Source organism: Lingula anatina, chromosome 4 (genome assembly GCF_051362555.1).
Source record: "Lingula anatina isolate TDL-2025a chromosome 4, LinAna3.0, whole genome shotgun sequence".
NCBI classification, from domain to species: domain Eukaryota; kingdom Metazoa; phylum Brachiopoda; class Lingulata; order Lingulida; family Lingulidae; genus Lingula; species Lingula anatina.
The window spans coordinates 26,186,481-26,212,537 of NC_141770.1; the positions used below are offsets into that span (position 1 = coordinate 26,186,481).

The 26,057-nt window shown below is 36.5% G+C and overlaps 3 protein-coding genes across 3 annotated transcripts; 2 read left to right on the forward strand and 1 right to left on the reverse strand.

The window, feature by feature from the left end:
• Nucleotides 1-511: 511 nt before the first annotated feature.
• LOC106152408 (uncharacterized) lies at nt 512-5,347 on the forward strand. Its single transcript, XM_087011754.1, has 6 exons — nt 512-599; nt 990-1,068; nt 1,638-1,778; nt 2,093-2,203; nt 2,849-3,029; nt 4,657-5,347. Exons 2-6 carry the CDS (start codon nt 991-993, stop codon nt 4,968-4,970), a joined length of 825 nt encoding a protein of 274 aa, XP_086867880.1. The 5' UTR covers nt 512-599; nt 990; the 3' UTR covers nt 4,971-5,347.
• Nucleotides 5,348-11,975: 6,628 nt separating this feature from the next.
• LOC147762674 (uncharacterized) lies at nt 11,976-15,270 on the forward strand. Its single transcript, XM_087010444.1, has 4 exons — nt 11,976-12,105; nt 12,391-12,531; nt 12,811-12,921; nt 15,032-15,270. Exons 1-4 carry the CDS (start codon nt 11,989-11,991, stop codon nt 15,230-15,232), a joined length of 570 nt encoding a protein of 189 aa, XP_086866570.1. The 5' UTR covers nt 11,976-11,988; the 3' UTR covers nt 15,233-15,270.
• Nucleotides 15,271-18,583: 3,313 nt separating this feature from the next.
• On the reverse strand, nt 18,584-21,977 carry LOC106152404 (UDP-glucuronosyltransferase 2C1). The gene is made up of 2 exons (XM_013525961.2): nt 20,569-21,977; nt 18,584-19,890 (listed from the first exon to the last, which is right to left on the reverse strand). The coding sequence occupies exons 1-2, from the start codon at nt 21,532-21,534 to the stop codon at nt 19,255-19,257; spliced, it is 1,602 nt and encodes a 533-aa protein (XP_013381415.2). The 5' UTR covers nt 21,535-21,977; the 3' UTR covers nt 18,584-19,254.
• Between the last annotated feature and the right edge of the window lie 4,080 nt (nt 21,978-26,057).

Here is a 26,057-nt window from a genome sequence, read left to right on the forward strand (position 1 = left end):
TGTGTCGTTCTCTCAAAGAAACTAAGGGACTTCTCAGCTGCACATGCCATTGATGTCTCCGTCGCACTTACCTTATAGCGATATCAAAATGTTTATGTTACAGCAACAGCAAACAGTCGGAATTAGCAGTCTGACCTCTTTACCTCGCACATGACCCTTAAGGACACATTTGTCGCGAGTTCAAGTGAACTGTCCTTAACGTCTTCCTCTTTGATAAGAAATAACCAATGGTATCCGACATCAACACTCAAGTTCTTGGAAACCCCAATGATGTGCAGTTGTCCAGATTTGAGGTAACTTGAACCCTGGTTTGTATTTAATTATACATCTTTGGGGCATCATCTTTTCCTTAAAGAATTCTTCATGGAATGGAAGTTTTATATTTTTCTTAAGTTTTTCTTCCCAGTTTGTGTAATTGACCAATCACTGAATTTGTCAACTCACTCCGTATCATAAACAAGATAACATAACTGTATATAAGTGTCCACTAAGGCCCGTTGAAACAGCTGCAGTCATTCCCTGGCCACTGTGTTTAGGAAACTGAACCTTAAATTTGACTTGAAGACAGCTACGCGGTCTGTTTTGCTTAAATAGTAAAGGTAAGCTGTGTCTTCCTATACAGGTAATATATACAACATATTTCTCTTAGAGAAATAGAAAATGTGCTTGCAGTCTTTATGAAACGCCAGGTATTCATACATCTTACAAAATCATCAGAAATCATTATACAAGTAAAAATATGTATACCAACGATTAAAACCGAAGGGAAATAGCAAATGTTTGTATCATGCAGCGAATATATTAATTTGATATCCTGTGAGTAACTACATATTAAATGCGAAACTACATGTAGCATTATATAAATCTGTTTTGACGTCTTATTGCTGATTAAATATTTATATTGTGTCACTTCAAGCTATCCCTTCTTATCAATCTTCCCCTGGAAGCCTTGTATAAGGGCATATCATTTTTGGTGTTTTTTTTTTCAGCATGGCATCTTTGAAGACGCTTGTTATTTTCATGTTGTGTTTTGCCTATCAGGTACCTGGAAGCCCAGTGTGGAAGGAGGTAATGATCAATCGTATTCGTTGTATAACGCCCGTGCATTTAATGTGCCATTATATTTAAATATGTACCCGGTATATCTCTAACAAACAATGAATATATATATATATTGTTTTTAATTATTATACATTGTAAAACTATTTACGTAAGCCAACACTAAATACGTCTGGGACGCCTACTAAAGAATTCCTACAAAGACCATTCCCTGACCCTATCGTACTAACATTGGATCAAACTATCTCCAAGGGGATTCTCGTTTTATTGCAATTAACTAAAGCGGCTTAGATGTCTGTAACGCCTACTGAAACTGATTGGGAGGTAATTAACTATCGTTCAGCAGCTTTAGCAGGCGTACCAGACATCTAATCCACTTAAACTGAAAGCAATTTAGCGAGCAACTCCGTGGAGATGGACCGATCCTGTTAGATCGAAATAGGTATGGGAACTCAGTCATAGTCTCTGGGAATGGTCTCTAACTATGGTAATTATAGTATTTGAAATGTTAACGGGATTTGATAGTATAGTTGCAAGCCTACGCGGCCAAATACGTCATTTTTAAACATTTCTTACAGTACTTCAGTGTCCAAGTAAGAGAGGGTAAAGCTGATTTCATTGAAAAGGTTGAAATCGACATGGTAAAGCAACAGACCTATCTTCATGTCCCTGCACACAACACCTTACAAGAGACGGAGACCTTAAGTGACATTAAAAATGTGAGTGTTTGCCACACACTACTACTTCACAACTTTCATCTTAGCATTCGCATGAAACAAAAATGCCGTGGGTATCCAATGCAGCTGTTTAAGTGTTCAGGGTTAATGTTTTTTTCTAATCAAAATGAAGCAACATGTCTGTAGGCCACATGTTTAACTGGAGTGTAGTAATGTATTAGTAGCTAATGCGGGTATTAACGGCGATGATAAAGCCGGGCCTTGCTTTTCTAAAACTATTAGGTACACTGGCTTCATGAACTGGCAATTGGGCACTTCCAAAGTTTCAGAGAAACTAAATGATATTTGTTGTCCAGGGTTATTCCATCCTGTGCTACAAACGAGACGGATACTGTATTCTGAGAAAAACTGAAGACACCGGTTTTGGAGATATTGACGCACTAAAGAGAGGCATGGAAAATGTACAGGTGAGACAACAAAATTAAAATATTTTACCACGTATGTCTGTAAATAATATATAACTACTTAAAATAAACTCTCAGTCAAATGTCATTTCACAGCTGTCTATCAAGTATACATGTTATCATTTATGTCAATCTTGGGAGCAACCAAAATAATGCCACATGTAAGGTCTTTCATATTTAGTAAGTCCGCTTTTTTAAACAACAGACAAATATATTTCGTTACTGTAATCCACTTGCTATCACCATTATGTATTAATAATCTCCGTGCTTTTTACTGCAAATATACACATAGCCCGTTATAAATGATCAAGCCTTAAATCTAATAATCACATATGCATGGATTGATTTTGTCAGCTTATCAAATTTCTCTATTATCGACATAAAGTTTTTTTATATATTTATAAAGAATATTATTATTTGCATATCCTTTAGCTTTTCTCCCTTTTATTATTTTTAAAAAATATGTGCAGTTTTTAATTTTATACAGTATAGTATTTGTACAGAGCCCTGAGACGTCTGTGTTGCGTGGTTTTAAAAACTAAATTATTATTCTTATTTTCCATTGCAATTATCCAATTTTCTTGCGTTACGTGAATCTTTTTATTAAATCTCAAATACAACAATGAAGTATGAAATCACATTTTTTAGATAAAGGGAGGCCAAATGAACGCTAGTGCTTCTATGGTTGTCCATCAGTATCTTTCTATTAGTCCCAAACCAATCACCGACCTTTCCTTCCTGACAAGTGACACCATTACATTCCTGGGCGGTCGGCCACTCCATAACAGTACTACCTACAAGCTGCCGCCTAAGGCCAAGTTCCTTGCAGGTAAGAATCTGTATAAGTAAATTCGAATTAATTATTTCAGTAATTGTAAGAAGAGTTTTTGCAATAAATGTATATATTATATAAGCAATGTACGAATGTACAATGAGTAATGAATGCCCAGAAACAAATTTACAGACTCGACAAAAGTATTGCTAATCTCATATTGTGTTTTAAGTGGGTAAGCTTTAGGTGAATGCTTAAGTCTGCCAGCCTTCACGTCATCCTCCGCTAACAAAGGAGGATGGTTTATAATTTATCGCGCAGGTTTTGCCGTTTATCAAGATATCTCAAAAATGTTCTCACAAATCTTGATGAAATGTGCAGGTGAGAAATCTATGCTGGATGGTAATATGTTACAATTTCAAGTAAATTCGGGTCACTTCATGTTATTCCATGATGAAGTATTCCTTTCTTGTTGGAGCATGTCCTCTGAACAGTGACCGAGCCTTACGTTCCTAACGTGTTTTATCCCACGCCAGCTGTTCAATGCATTATGGTAGCTAGGGTATTTGTATATCATTTTTCAACAGCGCTTCTAATGTTAAAATTGTTAACTGCATTAAATATAATGTCAACCTTATCCCCCAAATCTTTTTTTACTGCCTTACATACATTTTTTATAATAAATAAATCTTCAACTAGATTAATTAACACGTATACATATGTCGTCTTGTGGGTGACATCATTATTACGATTTTGGGGTAAAAACTGAAAAATCGGTTTCTCAAATTTCTTTTTTACCCGAGCACCCACGATCACCGTTTCAACGCCGATTTAACGACATTTAGTACTCTAAAAACCTTGTCAGCGATTATTCTTAATCTTTGTTCAGATTTTATCGTTGATAAAGCTAAATAATCCCTTTGTTTCTTGAAAATCTTAAAATAAGGGCTCATTACTCCATAACATAAACATTCAAACCAAAACGACGGCACGGGATTGTAGACTGTACATTCTTGGACAACTCTGCCGATTTTCGTGATAAAATTTTGTTCAGGGATGAAGCTATGCACCATGCCGATTGCTATCCTCAAACTAGAAAGGTGTTTTAACAATTAAAAAATTGACGATTAAAGCTCTGAGTTGCCTATACTTATACATTGCAACGAAATGATATAAACGCCGATATTTTATATTTTCGAGGATTTTCCATTGTATTAAATCAACACAATAGATGCATTATTGAATAATAAGATGCAGAAAAACCCAGTATCGGTGTCTGGGTGATAATTAAGGATAACAATTTCGTTAAATTCAGTCTAAGTCCCTCGACGGAAAATATGTGCCGACTGTTATAAAAAAGGAACCAAAGCATTAGAATAAAGGACCTGCTACCAATAATTTTGAAGATGATGTACTTATGATATATCTGTCCGACACCAATTTGTTAATTATGAAATTTTCCATCCACTGTCCAAAATATTATTCCGATTGCTCGGCAATTACCCATTTCAGATTTGTTGCTACAGTCAATGAGTGACTTTAAAGTTTAAAAACTTTGGAGTCAGTTACTGCAGAACCTGTGAGAAACTTCATTGCTTTTGCTTTTTTTATACATGCATTTTGCTCGACTTTTTTCCATCTTCTGTTTTCAGTGAAGTTAATACATTTGCGTTTCATTTTTTAGATTCCACTTCAGACAACAGGAGTAAAAAGAGGGCTGCATTGTTACCATTTAAAGTCTATTACTCTTTAAACAACATTAAAAATGTGAAAATATTTCCGTGTGAAGAAAAGCCAGAGATGGTTTATGGTTACACTGCAAGCTCAGCATGCGAATACATTTCAGTTTGTGGTCGTGACCCAAACAATCACTCCTGCCCACGTATACACTTTACACAACGCACACTGCTGCAATGCGTCTGTTGCAAAGGAGTGTACATTATGAGTAAATGTGATTGTTTCGAAACTAATACACAATTGTCAGTACAAGATTATTGAACATGTTTGTTGCTAAATTTTGTCAGAATCTGAGATCGTATCGAATTGATAATATTCTCAACTATTACATGAATGATGGTTTACAATAAACATTAATAAATACTAATATGTAGCAATTACTCATAATTCGTGTGAGCAGTAGCTTTTTCAATGCAATAATAACATTCAAATGAGAAGTACGAAACTATGTAATTTAGTAGAACTCTTAAGTATCAAAATTGCTTGTGGTTAATATCGAACAAACATAAGTACAGTGTCGCTTGCAATACAAAATTGCTTAAATTAGAATGGCACCTTAGTTGCCTTGGTAACAAAAGCGTTAGATCCGCAGTTTGTCAAAAAATCAAATACCAGTGGAAAGATATAATAAAATTGCTGAATAATATATGACAACGCTTTTTGACTGATTTTTGCAAATCTCTCTCTCTCTCTCTCTCTCTCTCTCTTTCCACATTAGTCGTATATATAGTGGAGTAAATATATATATATTTGATAATGACTACACTATCTATTACCCTGAGTGTCAGAGCAACGTAAAAATTAGCTTGTAAATATTAAATATACCTTGGAGTCATTTTTACTAGCTCTGAAGACCAACGACCATGTTAGGCTTCCGTCAATCAAATAGAACTGCTCCGCAGTGAAACTGCAGTTGAATGTCATTAGACCAAAATGAAACGTAAAACAAATTTAATTCTGCTTTATTTAATTTAATTTACTGTATTTAAAAAATAAATGAAAAAATAAATAATATTCCTCAAAAAGAAAAGATATATCCAATGTTTTTGTATTTTTTGCTTATCAAAGAACATTTAGTCCTGAGATATACATGTGCACAATACACGTGCTTGCCGTGTGCCAAATTTGACAGCTACACTGTATGCCCGATACCACTTTAAGGGCTGCGCAATGGCTACACGAAAATCAGTTTTTACAGCAGAATGTTGCTTGTATTGTGGCACTGACCTTAGACAGCAAGATATTTTCAATTCAAACTTCTTACTCCGCGTCAGGCACTTTAATTGCTTCTTGTTTCGTCTGCACGAGATAACTTCAGCGCACGGCGGGAAAGGCAGCTCTAGGCGGCCGAACCTGTGACGTACGAGACTTATGACTTCCAAATATGGATCCAGGCGGACACAGCTGTGACGTGTGACTTCCAAATATGGAAGCGCCCCAGGCAGGATTTTGAAGAAGAACGCCCCCGAGTTGCCGCTGTTCGCTAGAGCCTGGTATTGCTACTATGGGTTATATATGAAATCAAGATCGAGCTGGCAATACCGGAATCTAGAACCTAGGGTACTATCTATATGCTCTCGTATACATTGTCAATACAACATAGTTGTGTTCCGGCAGGACATTACCTAGCATTACAAATTGCGCCGTCTAGAATGAGTTTAACGTCGAGATTTTCTTTAATAATAAAATTAATAAAATAATAAATGTAATTTGGATTTCCCATAAATATATGGGGGGTGGGGTCCAATATAACAAATGCTGAAAAAAAAGCATAATCCTTAGCTATATATCTGGTTTCGGTTTTACAAGGAATCTGTTGACCAAAATTACTTGCATTATTTTTTCTTAGTTCATTTCAAGATAAATTCGTAGAAGTCCATGGTAAATATTGTTCTGTCACGTTAGCTACTCCTTATGTGTTATAATACAGGCAATCAGGCATTATATTTCACCCCACCGGACCACTACTGAATACATATACATACTGTATTTAGTCATGCTTTTTGCTTGTCGTTTTGTTTTGAAAAAATTCCCTGGTGTCGGTGGGTTAACACCACACCCTCCCCCATTACATTGCAGGAGGCAGTTTAGTGCCTGATTTTCGAATTCTCGATTCTGGTCTTAAAAGAATATGCATTACCTAGACCCCTTTTGGAATTCATTCAAAATGCATAAAATTGGATTAAAATTACATAATGAATAAATGCACACATATTTCGTTTTCATGGTGCATTCTAGGAACGTTGTTCCTGTAAACAATATTCACATGATAAAAAGGGTATGCAATTTTTGATATGGCAAAGACTTAACATTTTTACCTGTAATAAAATGTACAAATTCGTGTAACGGCAACTTCGCCATATTGTTGGATGCACCACGGCTAGCCCTCTTTTTCTATCTTCAAAGCAAACATAAAGAAACTTTGCTAGTGCTGCAATGAATGGTATCTCAGTGGATTCCACGATAAAAATAATTCATTACCCCTGCTGCAATCATTGAAAGCTAACACATTGCGTTATAGAAGCTTAAAATCTCAACTAACACCATCACAAAAACTGTACAACTCAGACTCCGAGATATCACTTCTTTGCACTTTGCACGTTTTATTAATATCAAGTAACACTGTCACACACAAAATAAAAACAAACTTTTTAGTACAAAATGCAAAAAAATGATGGAAAAATGGATGCCAGCCAACATCAATTCATGAATAATATCTGAATGCAGTCAATGTTTGATTTGGCTTCAGTCGCCTATAAGTGTGCTGGTATCATCAATTCGACGATATTTAAACTGAAAATATTAAAAGCCTTGTCTCATTGAAATCAGTTTTCCAAACAGTTGAAATTAACAAGCATTACCTGTTGTCCCACTTGTTACTAAGGAGGGTGGTCTCTAGAAAGGCCACAGCGAGACATGTTGTTTTTTCATGAATAAATAATTTTTTAATTACAAGTTTACATTCTGCCAAGTCTTTGGCACTAGAGACCAAAAGTATTCTTCATAGAAATAATTCCATTAAAGCGTCCCTTGTAATTTACTGGAATAAAGAAGAAGTAGTAGAAGAAGAAGAATTTGTATTATAGAAATTTTATTTTAGACTTTTCAAAATATTTTAAATGGACATTTTTCTTTTAACTTTCCAGACCATTACTTTTCAATCTAAAATATCCCTTAAACGCTATATTATTTAATTTTAAACTCTGCAAAACACATCTTTATGGATTTCATACTCTATATAAATTTATTATTATTATCATTTATTATATAAGAAAGGGAACGTGCACACACGCTGAGGGATACACTGGAGAGTTCGTGTTCTTATTACTGTAAAATGTCCGTAGTTGCAATATTATTTCAAACCTCCTTTTGACAGCGTGTACGGGTAGGATTGTGAGAAAGGGGGTTTGAGGGCGCTAAAAAGTGTATAACCCCCTTTGTGACAGTATGGAATGTCAATAGGATACTTCTATCCCCCTACACACATAAACACGCGCCGCACTTCCCTTCCTTCTCTCTCAAACACGTGCACACACACACACACACACACACACACACACGTAATTGCACCTACCCAACCCCACGCGCTTTGTAAATTTTTCTTACTGGGCAGTGAAGTGCCTCAAACTGGAACAAGTATTTGTCACGTGTAAAGCATTATTTAAACGCGTCTCAGATTTTTGTCTCGGGTACATGTAGTTAGGCTGTTTATAAAAATCATTAACGATATGATATAAAAATCCATAGATATTTTACACTGCTTAAATAGAACGATAAATACAGAGAAGCCAAAAACATGACGTGTATGTTAAACATTAAAGTAAATTATAAAAAATACATTCTCCACTTATGAAAAATATACGTGCCATAATATCGTCACTCTTTTTAATTTGTTTTCTTCTCCTTGGTGCCGAAAAGCGAACTCGAAAAATACATTGTTCTTTTATTTACGTATCTAAGGCACCAAATAACCAAAAAAATTGCGAACGTGAAAACGGCACAAATAAATAGCATAATGTCCAACAAAAAGTATTCGTACCACGCCAGTCGATAGGTGGCGTATGACCGAAAGAAAATCTTACAATCGAAGGTCAGTACCACAACACAAGCAACATTCTGCTTTAAAAACTAATTTTGGTGTTGCCATTGCGCAGCCCTTATAGTGGTATCGGGCATACAGTGTAGCTGTCAAACTTGGAACACGGCACGCACGTTGTATTGTGTTTATATAAATCTTCAGGAGCAAAAAATACAAAAACATTGGATATACCTTTTTCTTTTAGAAAAATATTATTTATTTTTTACTTTACATATCTTAAATACAGTAAATAAAATTAAATAAAGCAGAATAAAATCTGTATTACGTTTCATTTTGGTCTGATGACATTCAACTGCAGATTCACTGCGGAGCAGTTCTATTTGATTGGCGGAAATCTAACATAGCCGCTATTTGTCAGAGCTAGTAAAAGCGATCGCATCACAAGATTTTTAACAAGCTAGCTTTTACTGTGCTCTGACACTCAGGGTAGTCAAATTCAGATTGGATTAAAATTAATCTGCATAGTGATCAAATGGTTCGAAATGAATATAGAAAAGTGCGCAGAAATGTACAATAATCGTTCTTGAATAATTTTCTGGGTTTAAATGCTGTGAAAAGTGACAATGGGATAACTCATTCCAAAATAATGATTTCGTTTATCATAATGTTTATAATTGCCAAGCCATACCAATGTTTTGACAGTTGTAGTCTATAGATAGAAAAACTTAAATGATCTTGTCTAAATTATTATACATGTAGTTATTACTTCACTTTGTAATATGAAAGAATCTGTGGTTCTAAGTCCCTTTGGCTTATTAATTGATTTTGTTGCGAAATTTTATGATCACTACTGTATAGTAAGCACTATATTGTTAACGTGTACTTCTTTTGAGTAAAGCCACTACTAATGCCAATTGCATGTCCTTGATATACAGACCAAATTTCATTACGAGCAATAAGCTCTATGTCTCGAATAAATCTAGCATTTGAGATTAATCATCTGTAGAAAATATTTCGTTTGCTAGAATAGCATCTGCCATACGAGTATAAATTTGATCTTGTCTCTCTCTGCTGTTTGAGTCACTTTCATAAGCTCAAAAAATAGCTGAAGAACAGTTGATTCCGCACTTAAGAATTTATTAAATAAATCATAGCGTTTCATGTTGAAAATATGTGTTGGTGTATGGAAATACTGCAACAAACCAAAATTAATGTTATGTTGCTGTGCTATCTTTAGTGTTGTTATGTCAACTTGCCACTTAGGTGGGAAATAAAAAAATAATCTTAGTTCAAACTGTAATAGCAAAAAAATGAATGGCATATTAATGACAGCCACTTAAAGTGGTCGTTGTTCTAGGGCTTTACTGGTTATGTATAAACATGTCATATTGCTTTATAACAATTATGTCAGTTATGTAAATTAAAGTAACAGACTCATCAAAACATCTCGTCTGTATGTTCCAGTTTAATATGCCTTCCGTTATGACGTGGCGTAAACCACTAAGCGTGCTGATTAAACCGGTTTACATTTAAGGTTCAGTTAAGCTGTATGACTGTTTTTCCAAAATATACATTTGACCTTCTCTTCGGTTGATCTTTTGATCTTTGTTTCTCGTGTCTATAGTCTTCTGTTGAATAATAAATGTCTCATTTTAAGTCTTGTTTAAATAAATATAATTATTTCTTAAGAGACCAATGTATTTCTCTTTTAATTTCTACATTTTTTCTTCCTTGTAAAGTCTTATTGATATGATAATCTCTTTTTAATGCATCTGAAATATTTTCTTCAGGTTCCCAGGTAGGATTCGTATAACCTTTCCATTTAACCTTGTAATGTCGTTTTATGTTTATATTCTTACAACATAATTTTTCTACTTCATAATATTCGTACGCGTCTTGCTTATCGTCCGATGTAAGTTCCGCTTTTTCTGTGTCATGAATGTCTCTATCTAGCGTTTCACTGGTCGTTTTATTCCCATTTCTTTTGTTGTCTTGCTCATAATTACTTTCATTCAGCTTTTTGTATTTATTTTAATCTTTAGGGTCATATATATCCAAACTCTATCACCTACTTTATAAATCGGTTGCTTTGACTTAAGGTCATACCTTGCTTTATACTGTTTCTGAGCTGCTTCCCTATTCTTTGCTGCAATTTCTTTTGCCGTTTTTAGGGTATCTTTTCGTTCTTCAATGCACTGATGTAGATTTTTATTTTCATGGGGTTCAGGGATCAAATCACTATTTAATGATGTACGCATTTCTCGTCCAAAAACTAAATGATAAGGAGAATACTTTGTGGACTGAGTACAAGGAGTCGCACGTAATGCCATCATTACTCCTGGATGTATATCAGGCCAATTAGTTTGATCTTTATCACAATATTCTCTAAAAGTTTGCGCAATTATTGAATTGGTTCTTTTACAGGCTGGATTACTTTGTGGATGCCATGCGCTAGTATGATGGCTTTTTATGTGGAATAATTTACACAGTGATTAAATTATTTGAGACAAAAAAAATCTTTCCACGATCAGAAACGAGATATGACGGACAACCATATCTTGTAAAAACAGATATGGTTACATTTGTAACTTCAACACTGTTCGTGTCATCTTACTGACTTAAGTTATGTTCAATTTTTTTATCTGTTTGTTTTGGTAAGAAAAGTTTAGCTTGGGTGCAATGTTTACCTTGACACATGTCAATATGACCTTTTCTTAACTGACTGTTGTTAACAGTATCCAAAACATTTTACTACATCATATTCACTGTATATAAGTGAAAGCTGAGGCTCGTTGAAAGAGTTGCAGTCGTTCCCTGGCCACTGTGTTTAGGAAGCTGAACCTTATACATGTATTTGACTTGGAGACTGCTGGGCAGACTGTTTTGATTAAGACGAAAAAGGTAAGCTGTATCTTCCTATACAGGTAATATATACAACATATTTCTCTTAAATTTGGTCTCTTAGAGAGAAAGGAATTGTGCTTGCATCTTACATCTTACAAAATCACCAGATATCATGATACAAGTAAAGAAAATGTATACCAACAATTAAAACCGAAGGTTAATAGTAAATGTTTGTATTATGCAGCGAATGTAGCGATTTGATTTCTTTGAGTATCTACATATTAAATACGAAACTAGCATTACGTTAATCTGTTTTGACGTCTTATTGCTGATTAAATATTTATATTTCGTCACTTCAAGCAATCCCTTCTTCATCTTCCTCTGGAAGCCTTGTACATGTATAAAGGCATATTACTTTCGGTGTATTTTTTCAGCATGGCATCTTTGAAGACACTTGTTATTTTCATGGTGTGTTTTGCCTGCCAGGTATACGGAAGCCCAGTATTGAAGGAGGTATTGGTCAAGTCACCGTTTTAGTTTCGTGCATTTGATTCCTCGATTTAGATACATGTATGTACATTGTATATTAAAGCAACATACACGCTCGCATATACTGTATGTGGCATATGTAAACCACCTCATTAAATTTTTCTTATTTCAAAACGCATATAACGCGTACGTTTGTTCGAGCAGTTACTTTTACCTATTGACTAATTTTGGCAATAAATGTTAACGGGATCTGATAGTCCACTTAAAAGCTGCACTGCTAAATACGTCATTTTTAAATATTGCTCACAGTACTTCAGTGTCCATGTAAGAGAGGGTAAAGCTGATTTCCAACAAAAAGTTGAAATCGACATGGTCAAGCAACAGACCTATCTTCATGTACCTGCCCACAATGCCTTACAAGAGACGGAGACGTTTAGCGACACTAAAAATGTGAGTATTTGTCATACGCCAGTAATTCATATTCTTTATCTTAGCATTAGCATGAAACAATGGGTACCTGCTGTTTAAGGGTTAATTTTTTTCTAATCAAAATGAAGCAACATGTTTGTAGGCCACATGTTAAACTGGAGTGTAGTAATATATTAGTAGCTAATGCGATGATAAAGCCGAGCCTTGCTTTTCTAAAACTACAAGGTACAATTGGCTACGTGAACTGGAAATTGGTCACTTCCAAAGTTTCAGAGAAACGAAATGATATTTTTTGTCCAGGGTTATTCCATCCTGTGTTACAAACGAGACGGATACTGTATTCTGAGAAAAACTGAAGACACAGGTTTTGGAGATATTGACGCACTAAAGAGAGGCATGGAAAATGTGCAGGTGAGACAAGAAAACTCAAAATTTTATAACCATGCATGTCTATATATAATTACACGGTGACGCCCCCCCCCCCAAAAAAAAAAATTATATATATATATATAGAGATAGATAGATAGGTAAATAGATAGATACATAGATAGAAGGAAGAGTGTGTTTGAATACATCCCCAAAAATGCACTGCATGACGTCACGCCTAGCCCACTACGCATGCGTGCATTTTTAATGAGTTGCTAGATTGCCGTAGGAAAATGAATGGGTTTGCGATTCGTGGGTAATTCGTGAGAATTGACAAACTAACGGCCTGATGCCGATAGACAGCAACGCTGTGCTATGCTTCAAGCAACTCCTGACCAAATATCGCTAGGGTTTTTTTAAAAAACTCTGTTGTACACACGAACTAAGAAGTTTGGCGTATATTGCCTAGCCTACCCTCAGCAAAACGCAAATATTTTCAGTAATAGTGATTTTAGACGGTAGATTCACTCAGAAACAAAGGCAAACTAATTCGTTGCCGATAGCACCAGCAGATAGCAGCACCATACAGAGTCTGATTAAAAACTTTCATGACAATTGAAGATTTTTTACCACTGTACAATGGAGTCTAAAAAATCACTTGGCACAAATATAAAACTGCCCAGTGCAAGGACAAGAATTCAATCAGTATTTTCAATCATATTATCAGATTCTACATAAATTGACTGACCATATCACTACTCAGTATTTAACTAATCTCTTAATCCAAAATTCCTATCATCATTTAATAATAATGCAAAATTCTTCTTTCAGATTGCTATTTATTTAAATTTTTAATGCTACAACTGTTCCAAAATAATCTTGTAGTAAAGGAAAAATGCAAATAAGAAGTGGAAGACCAATTATACCCACATTATTCAATTATTTGAATATAAAAAGAATAGGATCACGATTTAACAAATTAAAATAATCTTTCATGAACTCTTTCATGAATAACATATTAAACAAAAATAAAAGTTATAAATCAGTGGTAACGGCTTATTCTGGAATATATGACCTCTGCACATCATCAGTACCTGACTTGGTACAGTATAGTTACTACTTGGATACAGAGTTAGATTTAATAATGTAACAATAAGAACAATATGTATTATAATAAACTTCTCTGCACATATCAGACGCTTGTTACCATGAACTTGACAATGGGCTGAGCACTTATCACAGAGTCTGTGTGCGATGCCATTGTTGTGCTGTGATTGGTTAGTTGAGTCACGTGAAGCCCTACTGTTGCGCCCTCGCGTATCGCGTGAATGCTGCGCATTTCTGGCCATGAATAGACATTTTTGCTACTTATGCAAATGTGCCTCCAATGTCGCAGAGGGAATTTGGAATATATTTTTCAAAATAACATAACTTTTATGCAAAGCAATTGAGATGACTGAAACTTTGGGGAATGATCATGCACATATTAAAGTTTTTGTCCAGCAAACTTCTTGAAATTTGATGGACCTTTTTTGGATTTAATGAAAATTTATTGGTTCTGTTTTTTGGTCACTCTGTACTTAAAAGAAATTTTCAGTTAAACGTAATTTTACAGCTGTCTATCAATAATAGATTTTATCATTTATGTTAATCTTGGGAACAACCAAAATCATAGCACACGCAAAAAACAAATATATTTCGTTACTGTAATCGACTTGCAGTCACACAAATGCATTGATGATCACCATGCTTTTTACTTTAAATATAATGATCAAGTCTTAAATCTTATAACCAAATATATATGGTTTGATTTTGTCAACTTGTCCAATTTATGACACTTATGATAGTTTTAGGAGGGTTTTAAAGACGTTTTTTAAATGATATTACAGACAGTTAATTAAAGTTTCTTTTAGCTTTTCTTAGCTTTTTTAGTTTTTACTTTTACACTTAATAATATTGGGACATGGTTTTCAGACGCTTTTAGCGCGGTTTTAAAAAATAAATTATCATCATCATCATTATTTTTCATTGCATTAATATCCAAATGGATTAAAATTCACCACGCGTTTTCTGCGTTACCTCTCTTTTTTTTTTTTTTTTTTTTTTTTGGAATCTTAAAAAAACATTGAAGTATGAATTCAAATTTCTTCTTCAGATAAAGGGGGGCCAAATGAGTGCTAATGCCTCCATGGTTGTCAATCAATACCTTTCTGCAAATCCTAAACCAATCACCGACCTTTCCTTTCTGAAAAGTGACGCCATTACTTTCCTGGGTGTTCGGCCACTGCACAACAGTACCACCTACAAGCTGCCTCCTAACGCCAAGTTCTTTGCAGGTAAGATTCGGTGGAAGTGAATTGAAATGACTCATTCCAATAGCTGTAACACCAGTGTTCGCAGTATATACATATAATAGAATAAGGTTGGGTTAATGATTTTATCGCCCTGGTTTGGCCGTTTGTCAAAATACCTCAAATAGTTACTCGCAAATCTTGATGAAATATTGATTCAAGAGAAAAAATATTGAACTTCGTATTTTTTTCTCTAAGTGTACATCTTAACCAACCGCAGTGTAGGATGTTGATAAAATGGCTTTAAAAAATGGGAATTGAATTCGATTAGTATTATGCTAATTTAACATTAGTTTGGAATTATATTTTTTGCTTCATATAAAAGCAAAATCAATAGCTCAAACCTACACAATTGATGCTGGTCAATTCACGGTATGTAATACTGGGTTCAACTATTTTTTAGCTGAACTATAGTTTCCCCTTCCTGAAGCGCCTTATTACTAAATAGATGTGCCTAAAAATATACAATATACAATATTAATCTATTGGGTGGCAGACAATTCACTCTGTTCTTTGTACATTTCATATATTCTTAAGAAAATGCAGCGTTTTTCTAAAAAGGTGTACAAAATTTTAATGGGCAGGCTTTTTCCTAAAATCTGTAGCTTTAATAAAACATTCCTTCACTAAATGTTTAAATCACTTTAAATGTTTTTTTCTCTAAATATTTATGCAATAGTCTTTAAAAAGCATCATCATGACACAACATTTGTGATGCAAACCGCAATTTAAGTTTGAACGTATTTCCACAGTCAACCCCTCCCGTCTCCCTCCCGCTCCCCCCTTGATGATGAAAATTGAGCTAATCATTTAGGTAATATAAATAATTAGAGCTCTTTTCATTAATCAAACAATTATTTAATGAGTAAATAACTAATAACGACGAACACTGAACTGCCTTGGAAACTCTGTGCTCCTTGCCTTAAACGATGTTTGTTTTTGTTTTATTTTTACAGATTTCACTTCACACAAGAAGAATAGAAAGAGGAGTTTATTATCACTATTTACAGCCCATTTCGCTATTAAAATCAACGGCTTTGAAACCAAGGACCATCTGAAATGTGGTATTATAGACATACCAGAGCAGATTTGGGGTTACACGGCAACCTCATCATGCGAATATATCTCCGTTTGTGGTCGTGATATAAAAAACCATAACTGCCCAGAAATACATTTCACTCAACGCACACTACTGAAATGCCTTTGTTGCCCTGGTCAGTACGTTCTAACTGAATGTATATGTGGTGAACCGACTGCACACGTAAGATACTCACGAATTCAATGAACATTTTTGTAACTTGAATTTGTGGAACACCTTTGAATTATAATATTCCCCACATCGGCATAAATGATGGTAAATTATGAACGATAATAAAAACCAATAAGTAGCAATTAATTACAATTTGTTTGAACAATAGCATTTATAAAGTTATAATGCGATTTCAAACAGAAGTACAAAATATGTAATTCAGTAGTGCTTTAACATATTAAAACTCTGTGGTTAACATTAAACAAACGCTAATTACAGTGTCATTGGAGTTACGAAATTGCTAAATACTAATTTAATAATTTACATCATATTTAATTTAATTAAACATTACAATTGTATCTTTTAGTTGTCTTGGTTACAAAAGCGTTAAGCCCACAGTTTTGTCAAATATCTTTGCAAAAAATAAGAACAAAGGATATGATGATACAATAAATTGATAAATGATGACAATGTTTTTTTGGCTTGGTTTTGAAAAGACTCCCATCTCTCTCTCTCTCTCTCTCTCTCTCAGCACATCTTGTGGAATTATGTATATTTTGACAGTTGATAATCACTACGCCACTGACAATATCACTGGCTTCAGCTTTACAAGCACATTTTGGACCAATATCGTTTACGCCAACTTTTTCAGTTCATTTCAAGATAAATGCGTAGAAGTCCATGGTAAATATTATTTTACACACATAAGCAACGCCTTCTGTGTTACAAAACAGGTATTATATTTCATTTCACCAGACCATTACTGAATAGATATACATATTTAGACAAGCTTTTTGCTTGTCGTTTTGTTTTGAAAGAATTCCCTGTTGCCGGGGGGTTAACAACACACCCTCCCCCATTACATTGCAGAAGGCAGCTTAGTGCCTGATTTTAGAATTCTCGCTTCTGCTCTTAAAAGAATATGCATTGCCTAGACCCCTTTTGGAATTCATTCAAAATGCGTTAAATCGCATTAAAGTTTCAGTACATAATGAATGACTGTACACATGTCGTTTTCATGGTATTCAAGGTTGTTTCTGTTTACAATATTTACATGATAGAAAAGGTTTTATACCTTCGTTAAAGCATGTTTCTGCGTTGTGCAATCGTTGATATGGCAAACTGTTAACATTTTTACCTGTAATAAAATGTACAAATTCGGGTTACGGCAATTTCGGCATATACTTTAGCACAGTTAGCGTTCTTTTTCTATTTCCAAAGCAAACATACAGAAACTTTGCTAGTGCTGCAATTAATGGTTTCTCAGTGGATTTCAGGATGAAAATAATTCATATCTACTGCAATCGTTGAAAGCTAACACATTGCGTTAGAGAAGCTTAAAATCTCAACTAACACCATCACAAAAACTGTACAATTCAGGCTCCGAGATATCACTTCTTTGCACTCAAAGTAAATAAAAAATATTTTCGTTTTATTAAGGTCAAGTAACACTGTCACACACAAAAAAAAAACAAACTTTTGAGTACAAAATGCAAAAAAATGATAGGAAAAATGGATGCCAGCCAACATCAATTCCTGAATAATATCTGAATGCAGTCAATGTTTGATTTGGCTTCAGTCCCTATAAGTGTGCTGGTATCATCAATTCGACGATATTTTAACGGAAAATATTAAAAGCCCTGTCTCATTGAAATCAGTTTTCCAAACAGTTGAAATGAACAAGCATTACCTGTTGTCCCACTTGTTACTAAGGAGGGTGGTCTCTAGAAAGTTCACAGCGAGACATGTTGTTTTATCATGAATAAATAATCACTTTTTTTTTCAAAAATTACATTCTGTTTACATTTACATTCTGCCTAGTCTTTGGCACCAAAGACCAAAAGTATTCTTCAAAGAAATAATTCCATTATAACGTGCGTAACTCCTTGTAATTTACTGGAATAAAGAAGAAGTAAAAGCAGAAGAAAAAGAAGAAATTGTATGATAGAAATTTTATTTTACGTTTTTCAAAATATTTCAATTGGACATTTTTCTTTTTACTTTCAATACCATTACTTTTCAATCTAAAATATCTCTTAAACCCTATATTATTTAATTTGTAAACTCTGCAAAACATATTCCATACTCTATATAAATTCATTATTATCATTAATTATATAAGAAAGGGAACGTGCACACACGCTGAGGGAGACAGTGGAAAGTTTCATGCTCTTATTATTGTAAAATATCCGCAGTTGCAATATTATTTCAAACCTCCTTTCGACGGCATGTACGGGTAGGATTGTGAGAAAGGGGGTTTGAGGGCGCTAAAAAGTGTATAACCCCCTTTGTGACAGTATGGATTGTCAATAGGATACCTCTATCCCCCTACACACATAAACACGCGCCGCACCTTCCTTCCTCTCTCTCTCTCTCTCTCTCTCTCTCTCTCTCTCAAACATGTGCACACACACACACAAACACACACACACAAACACACACACACACACGCACATGTAATTGCACCTTCCCAATCCCACGCGCTTTGTAAATTTATCTAGACTAATAGCTGGGCAGTGAAGTGCCTCAAACTGGAACAAGTATTTGTCACGTGTAAAGCATTAAACGCGTCTCAGATTTTTGTCTCGTAGTTAGGCTATATATTAAAATCGTTAACGATATGTTAAAAAAAATCCATAGATATTTTACACTGCTTAAATAGAACGATAAATACAGAGAAGCCAATAACATGACGTGTATGTTTTACATTAAAGTAAAATATAAAAAATACATTCTCCACTTATGAATAATATACGTGCCATACAATCATCACTCTTTTTAATTTGTTTTCTTCTCCTTGGTGCCGAAAAGCGAACTCGAAAAATACATTGTTCTTTTATTTACATATCTAAGGCACCAAATAACCAAAAAAATTGCGAACGTGAAAACGGCACAAATAAATAGCATAATGTCCAACAAAAAATATTCGTACCACGCCAGTCGATAGGTGGCGTATGACCGAAAGAAAAGCGGACCTTTATGACGTATGACGTAATCAACCCAATAAAGAAACTGTTCCTTTGCAGGCAATGGCTGGTCACGAAGTAACTCCGATATCTTCATGGCATTTTCCTTATACTCGCTATTTTGCAACACATTTAAAATAGCATCCTCGAAGTCTTTAGCATTTAGGTTTTTGAATTCGATCTTAACGCCCATTTTCACCCTGGTGACCAGTTTGGTCGCCTGATGATACTGGTCGCCCCACAGCGGCACCGCCACTACGGGCACTCCATGGATCATGGTCTCCCAGCTACTGCTGACGCCACAGTGGGTGATGAAGAGCTTGGTGTTGGCATGGGCCAAGACGTCATTCTGTGGTAACCAGTCGACCAGCAGGGTGTTGTTGCCGAGATGTGCCGGCCGGGGCCCCTTGTACCGCCATATCACCTTCTGGGGGAGTTTTGCAAATACCTGTGAATGCATAATTGCCCAATATACTTTATTCGTGTTGTTTTTAAATGCCCTATAATTGATGTATCGAAAAAATATAATGTAGCAACAGTTGAAAAAAAAATAAAAGTAGAGAGACGGCATTGTGGATTTTAAATACAAAATATTCGGATATACATGGAATGAAAAACTTAATTTAATCGAAGAACACACGTATATTTACGTCAATATAAGTGTTAATTTTGGACGTTAAATTTTTGCATAAATGTCAATATATTGTACTTTCTTCATACAAAATGCTATCAAATAATTTTAAAGGTACTCTGGCGTTGACGTTCTGAATAATCTATACTGCCCCTCCATTTTAAGTTGACCACTCAAACGTTTACCCCTATTTTTCGCTGTTTTCTTCATGGGTTGTGTACAGTCGCATTTCATAGGGGCATCTCAGGTCAAATAATAACCTTTGCACAGGTTGTAGATAAACAATGATAAGCGCTCATAATACTTGTAGATGCTTGTCTGAGGGAGGGCCTATTGAATGTGGGGTCGATACACATGAGAACTCAATGCCAACACTAAAATTTCGTTTTAAAATATAAAAATGCCCAATTCCTCACAGGCATTGAATGGAAAGACAATATTTTAAAAAAGTAGTTTCGGTTCACAAAGCAGTATGCCAAATCAAAATATATATACCTTTGCTAGTATTTCTGCCTGGTCTTTATCTAGCGTTGCCATGGCAGTACCCCAGCTCAGCAAAATGACACCGTTTACAGCAGACGACATGAAGGCCTCTAGGTGTGCGGGCAGCGGGCGGGGGGCCGTGTGCAGGAGCCCGGATATTGGTTTCACGTGCGGCATAACAGGGCGTGGATAGTCAAAGGCGAAGTGGACGTTGGCAGCGATAATAAGGGACACTTTTTCTCCAGCGTATCTGACGTGGGGCCAGTCGACATCGGGGAAATGCTTTCTCTTCAGGTTTTCAATTTTGTTAGTGGCGGCGATATTTAGATAATATTCAGTTACCCAAAAGAGAACAGCGTTCTGCAGGCGTTGGAAGAAGGACATTTCGTCAGAATACCCATGGTCATCTTGAATAACGGGGATATATGCCGGATTGACCGGGTTATGAAAAATTGACCAGCAGTTTTCGAACCCATAGTTTGAGTAGATAATGGTCGGAATGTTGAGATATTGGACAAGGATTGGTCCAAACAAATCAATCCAGTCGTAGATGAAGAGGGAATAGTTCCCGTGTTTGATTCTGTTCATGACTTCACGATCCCCAAGCAAACTGTCACTCACGGAATAACTGACTTCTTCTATGAACGCGATTTGTTTCGGGAAGGACATGTGCACGAACTCTAGTGCCGCTTTGAAATCCCAGTGCTGTTTGATCCGAGTGACAAGCGGGGTGTTTTTGACGGTGAATTTCTCCAGGTGGACCCCCGCGAGTTGTCGGGTTGGCTGATACGCTGCCTCCACCAGTATGGTAACGTTGTGTCCGTGATCCCGCAGCATGAGGGCAAGCTTCTCCATGTTCATGATTCGGGAGTTAAAAAACACGGAGTACGGGTACAGCAGAATGTTGTCCCCGCAGATCCCGCCGACAACATGCATCAGCACGAGCGCTCGCACGTGCATCGCGAGCAGCGGTTGCATGGTGACGCGCAGCAAGGGTGGTTACTGCTCGGCGAGAACTTACAAATGCTATTGTCGTGTGTAAGTGCGAGTCGGTCAATCTCCTTTCCACGGTCTTTTCTTCTCTGCGTACAACAGTGCGAGTGTATGTGTGAGTGTGTGTGTGTGTATGCAGCTATATATAGCTGGTCCAGGGGAGGATTGCGACATGGCTTTGCACTGGGTGCTCCACGAGCACTAAATCCTCCCTGGCGATCACTGAGTACTCCCCCAGGTGAGCATCGGGTACTTTCTAATTTACCCCGCATTGCGCGTAGCTCAAAGATGCTCCCTTTTCACGGTGCTTTGGTATCAGAGTCACGTACACGTGACTTGACGTTACTAAGCGATTTACACCCAGTGCATCGGTACATCAGTGCATTCTCGTTACCTTTATAATCATGACGACGCTGAAGCGCAATTTTAGAACGCCGACCCCCAAAATATCTTTATTTGTATAAGACGACTATTATCAGTGTCCTGGTGTCAGTGGTTGTAATAGAAATTGGTGAGATTGTTAACTTAGTGACTCTTCGGTCTGTCGGTGCACAGTTTTTCGGTGCACATACCATACTTGTGACTTGACAGTTGAAATTTAAAAGTGCATATTTTTATCAGATTTAATGTCATCAGAAAAAACTTAGAGAAAAAACTTCCCGTTGTTCGCTGTGTTCAGCGAACGCATTTTTGAAATTTCGGGTACACTTGTAAAATCTGTCGCTCACTGGTATCGATGACTTTGAAACACACTGCATACATACAAACGAAAACCTCCAAAAGCAAATAGATAAATAAATACGAATAACAGGTACATTTTGCAGGTATCAAGTAGCCAGAAAGATCTAATAATAAAACGTGTTGTAAGGAAAAGACGACGAAATCGATCGCTCCCATAGGATAGAGGTGCCAGCTGAAGTAAACTTGAATAAACGGTGCAGAACCTTACGAAGGTAGGTTATCGCTGCGAGGGGAGTTTCATTTATGGTGCCTTTATGTATATTTACAACGCCAGTGTATGGGGAAACCAATACGGGAGCCACCTCACAATGATTATGCAGCGACGCTTATTCAAAAGTCAACTAATAGTACAAGCCCGGCTGAATGGTTTGAATACTTGACCTTGGTTTGCAACACCTTTATGAGCTTCAGTCAACATACACGACGTGTTTTTCTTTGATAATTAAAGTATTCTTCGGCTTCTGGTGTCAAATACCAAACCCAGATGGTAATTAACCTCGTTATCGTGACCCCTGACCTTGCGATGTAGTGCGGCGTGCGAACTATCTCTCAGTGCATCTGTACCGAACCGAAGATTGGGTCGTTGTGACTGGAATGGAAGTCCTAGGAATGAAAGTCCGGCTCCAATGTATGTATTTTACAAGTTAAGATGAGTCGGAAGCGGCTGGGTTAGTACACCCAACTAATGTCATATGTACAAAGCAATGGGAAATGGACTAACGGACGACCCTTCTTTTCACAGTCTCAGAATTTAGAAGGGGGGTCAAAGGGTCCTAACCCCCCCCCCCCTTCGATTTCTGAAAAAAATCACAATAATGGTCCCCTCTTGAGATTAGAATTTTGACTAGCTTAATTATAGTTTTAAACCGGACCAAAGACACCGTTCGCCCCTTTAAAATACCAATGTTTTTCCAACGCCAACGGGGGAGGGGGGCTTTGCATCCGCGGACCCCCTTCAAACAATCCTGGATCCGCCCCTGTCAAATCGTCGCCGTTATCACACGGTGATGAGAAAACTGGATGGTACTGTACTTCACAGTCATCTTTCTCGTTTGTCGTTGACATTCTAGAAACAAAATTTTAATCGTTATATCATCTTGATAGCCAATCGATTAAATAAGTTGATGTGAAATAGTTGTTGGTCACGGGATGTGTGCGTCCTACCACACCTGTTTCACAAAAAAAAATGAAATAATAATAATAAAGACAAAAGGCTGGTAAAAACATTAAGACAAATATGCTATTATTCTTTGACCCGAGATAGATTTAAAGTTGTTTGCTGAAATGAAAAATTGAATTGGTGTTATCACATGGACAAAATGACTGGTGTTTATAAACCATTAATCACTTCATACAAAAAAAGAAAATAAATTATCACCATTCTGACCTTCGCTTTAAAGGACGCCCACTTTTGATTGTAATTTACGTATGAAAATGACTCTTGTTACAAATTAAATGGTCGGATTTCTTGATCACTGACTGTTGTATTGGTAAATGTATTTCCATATTTCTCTTCCAGTGACAACAAATGGGTTAATTCCACGGAGAGGGTGCCGCTGATCTAGTTTCATTGCTGACACCATAAAGAAATTAGCCATATCTATCATGACATATTTTTGGCCAATTTATCTCTCTCTCTCTCTCTCTCTCTCTCTCTCTCTCTCTCTCTCTCTCTCTCTCTCAATCACTGAACCAACCCACTTCACTGGAATTGCAGATTTTCTCTCTTTGACAGGAACGGATTTTTGGGCGTGATTAAACAACTCCATGTTGGTGAAAACATTTACAGTGTCACATTCACGTTCAAGATAGTTATCTCAACGTACCCTACGACACTGGTGATGGAAGAACGCGTTGTACTCACTGATCTCAGTCACAGAGTACATTAAATAAATTTTACTAAAATAATTTAGATTCGTTTATCGGAAGCCTTTACTCTAAGATTATGGTTCAATATTGTTCAGTCCCAGATAAGCATATCGTTGTAGGTAGACAATAAATAATTGCATGTTTAAATTGCTATTTGATAAAAAAATTCTGGCATTTTCATTTATTCAGTCATCTGCGTCCGAAAATAGCGGTGTCCACGACTGGAAATGGACTGCCTTGTCTTGAGATCAAGATGGCCTGCTTCAGAAGATAGTTTTAGACCAACAGTTGGTGACAACTTTAAGGACTCATGATTTAGCTGTCTTTGGGACCATTTCTCACTAAATTGCTATCGACTTAACCGGCTTAAATGTCTGTCACGAATAGTTAAGCTGTGAGGGGGTTATTGTCTTTACACCTTAGCCGATTCGGTAGGCGTGACAGACAATTAAGTCAGTTAGTTGACAGCAATTTAGTGAGACTCCCAGGGACTTAGACCGATCCAGATGGATCGATCTAGGCACGGGAACCCAGTCCTTGGCTCACTATAGATTAATACTCCAAATAATCTGGATCTGCCATTGAGCCTGACAAGCACCTCATTTCGGTCTCAAAATCAGCCAAACTTTTGGTCTAAAAAGATCCCGTTGTTAGGGCCTCGTTCCCAGTGAAACTATCCTTCCACGTAGATCGATCCAACTCCGCGGGGACTCTCGCTGAATGCAATCAGTTTAACAGATTAACACTCACCCTCCTGGCGTTGAGTAGAATACAGAAAAGCTGGTGATTAATTACTACGATGGAAACAAGAGGAGGCGTGCTTATCCAATAATCGGATTGTAATGAGCGAGAGTCCCCGATCTACGTAGAACGATAATTTCATTGGGACTAGGCCCTTAGGCCTCTAGATCACGAAACGTACGTAAAGCGCGTACGCAACGGGTAATCAAAGGGAAAGTTCATTAAAAGCCTGTGCACGCGTTCAAAGTTCGCGGAGTGTAACGACTTGAACCAATTTAGCATTTATTCCACCATAAAAGCATTTGACATGCCTAAATGTGCTACTGTCTCAATTTAGAGCAAATCTAGGGCGGTCAAATATAGAGTTTGAAAAAAGAAGCAAGTTCAGGCGCATAAAAAGCCCAGTGAGGGGATAAATGTGTGAAAAAGAAACTAAGTTCATGGGAGACGGTTTCCTCTTAGCCCCTCACACTTACTCCGTCCATGACTGACGGGGTTAAAAAATGGGTGGGGATATGCCACCCCCTTATACCTATCTTCTACGCCAAAGAAGCTGCCTATCAGGTACTTTTTTAGAAATTCAATTTAGTCCACTAAATTCTAAACAGCCTTTGCTAGGACCGTTTTTATCTCTCAAAATGTTCCCAACGCGTGGTTTACAAGTCATCTAATCGATCGCGCATAAAATATGCTAAGAATGTTCATCTGATAGACATAAGATTTTCAAAATCATCGCAATTAGAATTACCTATCATTTCGCTTGATAATTTCTTTTCTGTTTAAAACCTCTAAACTCGGAAACTTGTACAACACGGAGAAGAAATCAAAGAAAAGAGATGAGTGGAGACCATAAGCCCTTGCCCTATTTGTCTCTTGGCACAATAAGAACAACGGTAAGTGAGTAGACCTAATCTGTGATACCCGATTATTGAAAGCCAACTTTGCGATACTGTTGTAAGAGCGTTTGGTTAACAAGTGACCTAGAATAAATGTGACATAATTTATTTCACGAAACATCTTGCAGAAACGTAGGCCTGCTGCAGAAACTGAAATGCGCCGAGTACAGCCCACACTGGCACATCTACCGCATTCTGACGCACGTGTCACTCCTAGCGCAATTGGCTTACAACCTCCATCACTTACTCCAAATAAATCTA

Excerpts from the sequence above, each read along its gene's own strand:
- LOC106152408 (XM_087011754.1), top strand. The coding sequence starts at position 991 with ATGGCATCTTTGAAGACGCTTGTTATTTTCATGTTGTGTTTTGCCTAT. Across the intron at positions 1,069-1,637 it reads GAAGCCCAGTGTGGAAGGAG|TACTTCAGTGTCCAAGTAAG; the intron begins GTAATGATCAAT and ends CATTTCTTACAG. Across the intron at positions 2,204-2,848 it reads GAGGCATGGAAAATGTACAG|ATAAAGGGAGGCCAAATGAA; the intron begins GTGAGACAACAA and ends CACATTTTTTAG.
- LOC106152404 (XM_013525961.2), bottom strand. The coding sequence starts at position 21,534 with ATGCAACCGCTGCTCGCGATGCACGTGCGAGCGCTCGTGCTGATGCAT. Across the intron at positions 19,891-20,568 it reads AGGCAGAAATACTAGCAAAG|GTATTTGCAAAACTCCCCCA; the intron begins GTATATATATTT and ends ATGCATTCACAG.
- LOC147762674 (XM_087010444.1), top strand. The coding sequence starts at position 11,989 with ATGTATAAAGGCATATTACTTTCGGTGTATTTTTTCAGCATGGCATCT. Across the intron at positions 12,106-12,390 it reads GAAGCCCAGTATTGAAGGAG|TACTTCAGTGTCCATGTAAG; the intron begins GTATTGGTCAAG and ends TATTGCTCACAG. Across the intron at positions 12,922-15,031 it reads GAGGCATGGAAAATGTGCAG|ATAAAGGGGGGCCAAATGAG; the intron begins GTGAGACAAGAA and ends TTTCTTCTTCAG.